Raw genomic sequence first — 9,880 nt, 5'->3', positions numbered from 1 at the left:
ATATATAATCATTTTTAGAAAAATAGTAAACTTTACAACTACAGCTTGTCAAATCTAGCTGTGCGGTTGACCAAAACTTAGGAATGCGCAGACAAAAACAAAGACCGCACTTGACGAAAGAAGGATGCAACATATGAACGGTAAGGTACACACCTCGTCAAAAGTGAGTACTGTCCCTTATTTCTTACAGCAGCAAACATACAAAACAACTGTTTATATGTTTGTATGAATACATTTGTGTCACTTTACTTTTTAACTGAATTGTCGCCATGTGCATCGTTTGACTGGTGACGATCAGTTCACCATCGTTGCGAGGTTCCGCCTATTTACCATTGTGCAGCGGGGACATTTCCCCTTGCGGGAGACATTCAGTCGCACAGCTAGATTTGACAAGCTGTATGTTCATATATGTATATGTATTTATATACACGTAAATATGTAACGCAGGAAGAAACACGTGTTAATAAATACGTATACTTGCTGTTAGTCTGATTCCAGTCGTCCAGACATATACATATATTTACACCTTATTATAATTACATGGGAATAGTTATGCACTTGTTAAATAAATGTTCACAAAGGCTGCCTGGAAACTTTTGAATATTACACAGGAAGTGAGCTCAAATATGTAGCATTACATATTAACAAGGTTAATCGTTCGCTACCGGTGTTCATTTCGGCAACGGCCGTTATGTTTCTAACAATCTATTCTTATAAAATATAAATGAAAATGGTAGTACAGAAGAGTAAAATTCTCCAAGTAGCACGCCCTAACTTATACATTCTAATTCGAAATAACGACATGCGTGAAACGGATACGATTTTCTCTATGGAAAACGCAAAATCATGGTCGTCGCACACGAGTGGCACTGGTAACGAACGTATCAAATTATGTATCGAATATGATACTACATTTATTAGGGTGCAGCAAATACATGTTCGTAAGAGAGTTAGTATATATTTAATAATAATTTAGCGATAAATAGCGTTGATGTTTTGTTTATCAGAGATTCGCTAACGATTGCAATTGTTCGACAGACGTTGAAGAGTTTTGAGAAATAGCGTGAAGAAAAAGATGGAGGTCCGGCAAGCCAAGAAAGTTGCGAGGTTAAGAAAGATAAAGATGGACTCCAACGTTTTGGAAACGATGTCTAAATATATATATAGAGTTGCAGATTTTTGTAAACAAAATAAGGATCAGCTGATCGCGTTACCATAACTGCAATGGCTGCTATTGATCTCGCGAGCAAGCTTTTTCGCACGCGCGTGCCGCGTCGAAAACCCCTTCCTGTCTGTTTCCACGCACGCGATCAAATCTGATCTAAATAACGTGTAGGCTCACTCGTGAACAAATATAAGCACGTTCATGAATAAAAAGAATATTTTTCTTGTTTCTACTCACCGGAAATCAGCCTGGCAATCTGGAGCGAATGCTAAAAAACTGCGATGCACTGCATTGTACACGCGGAAAACAATAGGTAACTTGCAAATAGTAAGCCGACGAAAGCGAGTAACACCGACAAAGAAAGGACGAAGAAGCCAAGGGCAACGAAAATTGTTGACGCGGTGGCGCGACACGGCGAGGCGAATAGAGGAAATAACGCTAACGGAAAACGTGTCGTTTCAAATAGTAGGAAAGGAAAGTAATAACGCACCGAGGGGCCCGCTACGTGTTTTGACCATGTCTGACCTGACCAACTGTTTGAGCCCAGGCTATTAGTTGCGCATGTGTATCGACGCGACTGGACGCGACCCTTCTTTCGTCGCTTCCATTGGTCGTTTTCGGAAACGCAGGGATGGCGCAATTTAGATCGCAAAAGTATACTGAAAAATTAAACATTTTCAGTTTCGTTCGATACAACCAATTCCTTTGCTTATATCTCTTTTCTCTTTCTTACTTCGTAGAAATAGTAATTATTGATGACAATGCATTCATGAACTTTCCATAAATAGATTGAATTGTTTTTCTAAAATTTATATGTAGCTATAATTATTCAATACATATATACATATATACGTAAGTAAAATTCACATGTTTCATATACATTTATGTTTATATCTATAAATATATACAGTCGGTCACGAAAATATTCATACACATGTATAATTTTTGATTCTAAGCTGTGTATTTTGAATGGATATATATAAAACTCGGTTGAATTACGTTAAAATACAGTGAAAACTATGTATTTCTAAAAAACGGTTTGTTAAAAAAAAAATCCAAAAATGCAATGTTTTGTGTCACAATAATATTGGGACACTTTATCGGTTCAAGTTATAAAATAAAAATTATATTATTGTACTTAATACTTTGTTGGGTATCCTTCATTTGCTATAACATATTCTCGCGAATAATTTTCTTGCATAATCTTTGCTAATTTTACACCATTCTTCTTCTATCCTGTTTTTTAATTCTTCTCAATGGGATTTCACAAATTCTCAATGGAATTTATGTCAGGGGATTGGGAAGAGGGCTTCAATACTTTTGCACAATCGTACAGAAATTCCTGCGCAATTCGAGCTTTATGCTTTGGGTCTTGATAAAATTTAATCCCCATATTTGTGGTATTTTTTAAAATTTGTGTTGTAGAATATGTACATATTTATATTTGTCTAAAATGTCCTCTATATACAAAATTTCACCCGCATTGTTGATAGATATGCAGCCCCACACCGTTAACGCTATAAATAGAAGAAAGAGGCTCTAAGACAAGAACTGACATCAAAACATTTGCAACCAACGGTGAAGCACGAGTGTTGGATTGGTAATTGTATGGCGGTGCATATCTAGCAATAGCATAGGCAAAATTGTGTTTATCGAGAGCATTTTAGACAAATATATAGGTACTTAAATATTCGTTTAAATCCCATTGAGAATTTGTGGAATGAATTGGACCGCAGAGTTCATAAAACGCCAATACATAATAGAGAAGAATTAAAAACAGGATAGAAGAGGAATGGCATAAAATTAGCAAGGATTATTCGCAAGAAATAATTAGTAATATGCCAAATCGCCTAAGGCATGTTATAAAAACTGAAGGATACTCAGCAAACTATTAAGTATATAATTATATGGAAGATATAATTTTTATTTTATACAAAACTTTGTATTTTGTAGATTTCTTTTTATACTAACGTAATTATTAATAAGAAACAAGCAGTTTTTTAGGAATGCATAGTTTATATGTATACTGTACTTTAACATAATTCAACTAAAAGTTTTCTAAAACATAATTGCATATCCATTCAAAATACACAGCTTGAAGAAGTATACTTAGAAGGAGTGAAGGAAATACTAGATTTCTTATGCATAATGTTTGACTAATATTAAATAGTATAAATTCAGTAGATACTAAATACTGTATTTCTACGAAATGCTCCAACCTTTACATATACAGGGTGTCCCAGCTAACTTGACCACCTTGAATATCTTTGTTGTTTTTAAAGATACGTCAAATGTCTGAAGGACAAAGTTGAATGGTGAAATGGGGCTCATAAGATACCAACAAAATTTTTTTTTTCATGTAATTTTTTAATGAGATTTCAAGGTCACCTTCATTTTTTTTAATGGAATGGGGTATTTTTTAATACATCAATCGATGCAGCTGGACATTCGTTATAAAAAAGTACTAACCTATGTATGTCGAAAAGTTAGTAGTTCAGGAGATATTTCAATTTAAAAAACTCTAAAATGCCATTATTGTCGTACTAAGACGTTAGTGTTTACTTACTTATTTATGTAACGTCTTAGTACGACAGTAATGGTATTTTAGAGTTTTTTAAATTGAAATATCTCCTGAATTACTAACTTTTCGACATACAATATCTATTTTGTACTGCCTATTCCACTCGAACCTTCAACAAATGATCAAATTTTTCTTTTTTAAAAGAATAGTTATGTAAGCATATTTTTTGTTGTCATTTTTTTAATTAAAAAAAAAATTTTTTTTTGTGTTTTTGATCAATAAATTTAGTTTACATGGACGATAGACACTGTATTATCAATGGACAATGTAATACACAGGCTTAAGATTAGGGGCACTAAGTCTGTGTGTAATATCGACCTGCATTATCAGCCGTATTCTATTGTAAATAGAATAATTAGACCATATAAAGGTCTAAGGGAAAACCGATGAAAGAATGATAATTATTGGAACTAGCGACATCTGTGATACCGAAGTTTCATCACAGTAAATAAACGTGTGCGTGAACTGTTGACACCGTATGAAAACAATGCAGAAAAATATTAGTTCAATTTAATTATACAATACATTACTAAAATGTCAGACGAATCTGAATACGACGTAGAACCAGAAGAATTTAATGTTTATAAACGAAAATACCAATTACTGTTAGATAGATGTGAAGTTTTGCAGCAGGTTGAAAAACAATTTTTTAATCTAAACATCTCGTAATTCGTTTGTGCTTCCAAGTTTTCTTGAATTCTTTTCAATTACAGGAGAATGAAAGGTTGGTTTACCGAATTCAACGAGTAAGGAAGCTTCTTAAACGTACGAGAAAGGAAAAAAAGTTAGTTTGATTTATAGGTTATGTATTGAAATGTACCATCGAAATGTTCTCTTTCGTAAGAAAGTTGTCCAAAACTAATTTACATTTAATTTAGTGAGTAATGATGTGTGCTGTGTTTCGAAAAAATATTTCATGTGTTACAGATTTTTAATTGATCGTTTGGATCAACATGGTGATCGTTGGCGCGAAGCACCTATGGGAGTCCTTGAAGAAAACAATGTTTTCCAAGCCACATCTAAACAAGAGAAAGGCGCTAAGGCCACTGCTCACAATTCCAAAGACGAAAGGACAAAGAAAGGAACGAAAAGGAAAGGTGCAAAAACGGATCCAAACGCGCCGAAAAGGCCAGCAAATCCATTTTTCCAATTCTGTCAAGAGCAAAGACCTCGCGTGATGGAACGTTTAGCTGGGGAACCCGAACCGAGCAAACAAGAACTTACTAGGCAACTTGCAACTACTTGGAAATCTCTAAGCTCCGAAGATAAAAAAGTATGTATTGGAAAAACAGTTAACAGTTATTTACACTTATCTATGTATTACAGATTTGTTAAATGGTTACCGTTCACATTTTTTCAGGTCTATTACGACATGTACGAACGATCCAAAGAGAAATATGTTGCCGAAATGCAAATTTATAATAAAAAATCGGAAGATACACCGAATCAAATGTCTTTGAATATAACGTAGTACAATAGTATTTCTATTTTGTATTTAAGATAAATGTCATTTGTAAATACGTAATTTATCATCAAATATTTGCACATACGCTAATATTTATGTATAGCGATCCAAAATAAAATATTATAAATAAGATTAACTCTGCTCTCTCGTGTACTTTGATACGTAACGAAAACAAATCTCGTTTTTATGGAAGAACCTTGTATTGTCAAATTATCAATTTTATATTAACAAACAGATGATTATGTAAACACTGTTGTCTCTTTTGTAACAGTAATAAATTTATGCTTTGAAATTATCTTTCTCTAGTCTAAGAAATGCCATGGTTTCGATCGGATCATTTTTTTCGGCATGGTCCATTACCGATTTTTCGTGTACCCTCATAAATGGATTTGTCTGTTTCTCTTCTGAAATAGTACTAGGTACAGTAGGCTGAAACTTTCCCCGCTGTACACGAACCGATTCTATCTTTTGAATGATAGCTTCGTTTTGTGGTTCCACGTGTTTTCCGAATTTCAAGTTACTTTCTGTGTACTCGTGACCACAATATACTTTCTGCAAAACATCCAGAATGTGGTTTTTTTTTAAAGATTACTATAAATGAAAGATACACATTACTACTTTCCCATATTATGGTATACATTTTCGAAAATCTAACTGGATAAACATAAATAAGTGGCTGTAACAAAAAGGAAGACATCGTCTGCTACCAAGACTACTTCTGATTTTACTTGAAAATTTATTGTTTCGCAAAATATAAAAGTACCAAAGCGAAACAACAGTTAACCGATAACTAATTAATCGATTAAAAATGTTTTGTATACCATAATAACTTGGAACAAAAATAACTGTATTAGTAATAACTGTATGCTTACAGTTTCATTAGGTAACGATCCCAAAACCTGTACAAGCGCTTTATACATTTGCTCTGCGGTACCTTCGAAGAACCTACCGCAACCGCCAGCAAACAGTGTATCTCCTATTCGGTAATATCGATTACTTTTTAGAACACACAATTAAAAATGAAATATAAATTGTATACAGTTAGCGAAACTCGTTTAAGAAACGGACAGATGATGTTATCAAAATGGAGTTATTTACGTTGCTAAAACTTTACTTTCAACATCTATGCTTCGAAATTTTCCGTATTTACAGTTACTCGAATTAATATTCGGACACTCTAAAAAACACGATAACTTTTTTAATATTGTACTATACGCTTTGAACTTTTTGGGAAGCTAGAGCAATTAGTTTACTACAGGATGTGAAAAGAAATTTTTTCAAAAATTGCAATTGATCGGAATTGTAGAAAAAATACTAAAAGTTGCGTTTTAGAACTTTTTTATGTGGGCCTATATTGAAAATTTAAAAAATACGTTTTGTAGATCTGTGTCAATTATATGCACTGTGAATTCAATGTAAACTCAATGACCAATCGAATTTTCGCTTTAATTCAAAGCAATGGCGGCCATACAAAATATTAAATTTGTAATGTTCATGTATTTTTAATTTCAAATTGTTTTCTTTACGTGTGCGTTTAAACGAACTTGTTAGAAATATGGTTTTGTTTGTAAAAATTCTTATACAGATATTTTGGTAAATATGTATGTACAAATATGATAGTATATAAATATATTTATAATCCTCGGTTATTGTTAAACGTTTCTTATTAAAATTTTGAACCTTTAGCCCCAAAATCCTTATTTTTGTATGTGCGTTTAAACGGATTTCGCTCACTGTAGATATATGAAATAGAATATATTTGTTTACCGGTGAATACTACCGGAGTATCTTGATCTCCCAAAATATAATAACAGATATGTCCGGTGGTGTGACACGGCGTTGCGAGGCATTGGACTTTAAGCTCTCCGATATTGAAAGTATCATCGTGTTTCACTTTATTCGTAAGAGCTCCGATTCTATCGTCACCGCCGTATACTTGCAAGTTACCAATCTGTTTACATAATTTCTCATTTCCTCCAGCATGATCCCAATGATGATGGGTTGTTAAAACTTTTGTCAAATTTACATTATTTTGTTGAACAGCTGAGATAACAGCATCGGGATCCACTGGATCAACAATTGCGGCTTCCTGCGTCGCTTCGTCGATAATCTTTAAAGATATTAAATAAATGTTAACGGAACGATATAAAGATGATAGGAGATTAATGTAGTAATTGTAATACATACAAGATACATATAATTATCTTCGAGCGCTGGCAATACTTGAACTTTCATATTGGACTGTTGAATTAATACCGAAAGTCTATTCGATGCGGAAGAATCAAATATAGATGTACTTTTTGCTAAAACAATAAACGAGATAAATTGGAAAGTGTGTCGTATATAGTGATATATTATCATATATCGACAGTCATGCATAAACTTAGTAATTTAAATCTGAACAAAAGTGCGCAAAATGTGCTAAAGTTTGTGTCTAATTTTCAGATGTCGCAGATTCGGATTTTTTTTCGGTGTCATGTTATGTACCTATCAAAAGATAGTACCATCATGAGACATTTCTGAATCGGACACCATCGATTAAAGTCAATTTGTAATTAACAGAAGTTTTTCAATATGGAAAACTAAACAATTACATTTTCACTATGTTATGTTATACAAGTTTTGAAAAGGAGCGAATATTAGAATCGTGATAAAAAGTGTTCGAGATACTTATTTGGACCATGCTCCCGATTTCTGAACAATTGAAAAGTGGTTTGGTCAATTTCAAAACAGTGATATTACTATTCTAAACGATCAATCCTGCTCTGGACGACGTTCTGGTATCGATGGCAACATTGCGTGTGCTTAGTGGAAGATAACTCGCAGATTACGATTAAGGAGATCACCGAAAAGCTGAATACTGAGAATTTGTATTTTGTCACTTAAAGAAATTCAAATTCAACTCCAAGCTCGATACATGGGCATCGTATTCCTAAACGGAAAAGAGTAAGTTAGACTGTGTCTTTGCAGTTGTTTCTCTCTTTGAATACCATAAAAAAAAATCTGTTTTGGATTGAATTGTAACAGGTGACAAAAAGTGAATATTGTGCAACAACGTGCAACAAAAAAGAATTTGGAAACAAGCAGGTGGAAGTACAGTAAGCGTTGACTTGCATCCAACAAAGGTGTTGTGCGTTTAGTGCAATTGCAAAGGAATAATTTTCTTCAAGCTTCTTCCACCTGGTGCAACAATTGCATCGACTAGGTACTGTGCGAGACTCACTAAACTTGATGCAAAAATTCAAGAAAACCATCCGGTTTCCCAGACCTTGTTCTTTCGGATCCTCGTCTGTTTAGGTCTCTACAGAATAATTTCAAGACCTTCAATCAAGATGTCAATCGAGACCTTCTTCGAAGAGGAGTCACACAGAGTTTCTATGAAAAAGAAATCCAGCAGCTTGTAAAATGTTAGGCGAAGACAATTGTAGAAACTGATAGTGACTAATATATGTAAGCGATCGATAAAAGTGTTTACTTGAAATTATAACCTCTTACGGTTTATCTTCAAATTGGACACGAACTTTTGCACTCGCCTAATAGTATATTTACAGTTAGAGATAAGAGTAAGCGGAAAGATACCGAGAAAGGAGTATCGACGATATAATTTGATCGACACTCATTTCCAATAACCTACATTTGAGGTATTCTTTGAATATCGTCCCTGACTGTACCTTAAAAACATGCAATATTATGTTAGTTCACATTTTTTCTAACTGAAAAAGAAGGCTATTTACGAGATTATTAAATTATTGAATAATTACGAATTCTGTATTTAAAATATTACATATAACATCAATATATACATTATTTAGAATATATTTCATGCATAATTATTATAATTATCTAATTTTTTAAAAAATATTTGCATAAAACTAGCGACAATTAAATAAATTCAATATACATAAATAGGTTAATTATTGAAAGACGTGTATTGCATGAAACGACAAGAATATAACCAATGAAAAATATCACATAACGATACATTGATAATTATATAGAAGACTGATAATAAAAATCTAAGTACCCCTGAAGTATAGAGATGTTAATGTATTTTCAAGCCAAGGACTTGCACGAAATAGTGCCTTCAACATATTCATTTGATATATTTACGTTTAACAATTTAATTCGGTCCCAATGCTTTGATGGGCGGATATCAAACACTATTAGGTGAAAGGCTACTTGCCTTTTAATTATGTATAGATGTACTGCTAAGAAAAGCGGTCTTAATTAACTGCTCACTGGAAGACGATGCAATATGCAATACTCAAAACTCAATACAGTAATGTCGCGGACGTCGCGGTCGCGGTTCCCGACAGTTCCCGATATGAATAAGTGAAAAGGCGCTACGATACATACACGATACCAGAGATATATCTGTGAAAAAATTATCCCCACCACCACGAGGCACGAGGGGCTGCAAAGCCCGAATCCGAAATCCGAACTCCCAAAATTTAGCATGATACTTGCAAGGTTAAGTTGGTCAAGTATATAGATGAGACAATACTAATCCAGTGACAAAATTTTTTCTTTTTCATTATTTTCTCCATGAAACTTTTACCAAAGCATACGTGACATTCTTCCGAAAAGACATGTACATCAAATACGATGTATAATTCGGATCATATTTATTTGTTTAATTGACAATAATAACACAAAGTTACGAGCTGAA

General features: G+C 33.4%; 3 protein-coding genes across 13 annotated transcripts in view; 1 reads left to right on the top strand and 2 right to left on the bottom strand.

Moving 5' to 3' along the window:
- LOC143211830 (monocarboxylate transporter 9) overlaps nucleotides 1-1,545 on the bottom strand; it is a 187,298-nt gene extending 185,753 nt beyond the window's left edge. For 2 of the 4 annotated variants that reach the window (XM_076429848.1, XM_076429852.1), the window contains exon 1: nucleotides 1,403-1,544. The gene's annotated coding sequence lies outside the window, so the exon portion shown is untranslated. Of the gene's footprint in view, nucleotides 1-1,402 lie in introns of all 4 variants that reach the window. The other 2 variants (XM_076429847.1, XM_076429843.1) reach the window with 2 other exon arrangements.
- A 135-nt stretch (nucleotides 1,546-1,680) lies between these two features.
- Nucleotides 1,681-5,506, top strand: LOC143211837 (uncharacterized). 4 transcript variants are annotated; one of them, XM_076429870.1, is made up of 4 exons: nucleotides 1,681-1,819; nucleotides 3,975-4,379; nucleotides 4,460-4,530; nucleotides 4,674-5,506. In XM_076429870.1, the coding sequence occupies exons 2-4, from the start codon at nucleotides 4,281-4,283 to the stop codon at nucleotides 5,215-5,217; spliced, it is 714 nt and encodes a 237-aa protein (XP_076285985.1). In that variant the 5' UTR covers nucleotides 1,681-1,819; nucleotides 3,975-4,280; the 3' UTR covers nucleotides 5,218-5,506. The 4 variants fall into 4 exon arrangements, with proteins under 4 accessions (XP_076285985.1, XP_076285984.1, XP_076285986.1 ...); XM_076429869.1 differs by having other exon boundaries at nucleotides 1,778-2,017; XM_076429871.1 differs by lacking the exon at nucleotides 1,681-1,819 and adding an exon at nucleotides 2,772-3,060.
- On the bottom strand, nucleotides 5,393-9,558 carry LOC143211832 (hydroxyacylglutathione hydrolase, mitochondrial-like). 5 transcript variants are annotated; one of them, XM_076429860.1, is made up of 6 exons: nucleotides 9,395-9,558; nucleotides 8,435-8,586; nucleotides 7,399-7,514; nucleotides 6,979-7,321; nucleotides 6,084-6,187; nucleotides 5,393-5,763 (listed from the first exon to the last, which is right to left on the bottom strand). In XM_076429860.1, the coding sequence occupies exons 2-6, from the start codon at nucleotides 8,463-8,465 to the stop codon at nucleotides 5,491-5,493; spliced, it is 867 nt and encodes a 288-aa protein (XP_076285975.1). In that variant the 5' UTR covers nucleotides 8,466-8,586; nucleotides 9,395-9,558; the 3' UTR covers nucleotides 5,393-5,490. The 5 variants fall into 5 exon arrangements, with proteins under 5 accessions (XP_076285975.1, XP_076285977.1, XP_076285976.1 ...); XM_076429862.1 differs by having other exon boundaries at nucleotides 8,480-8,586; nucleotides 9,395-9,557; XM_076429861.1 differs by lacking the exon at nucleotides 8,435-8,586 and having other exon boundaries at nucleotides 9,395-9,556.
- Nucleotides 9,559-9,880: the final 322 nt, after the last annotated feature.

Source organism: Lasioglossum baleicum, chromosome 9 (genome assembly GCF_051020765.1).
Source record: "Lasioglossum baleicum chromosome 9, iyLasBale1, whole genome shotgun sequence".
Taxonomy (NCBI): domain Eukaryota; kingdom Metazoa; phylum Arthropoda; class Insecta; order Hymenoptera; family Halictidae; genus Lasioglossum; species Lasioglossum baleicum.
Note: the sequence above shows the minus strand (reverse complement) of the source record. Positions and strands in the feature narration are given on the sequence as shown.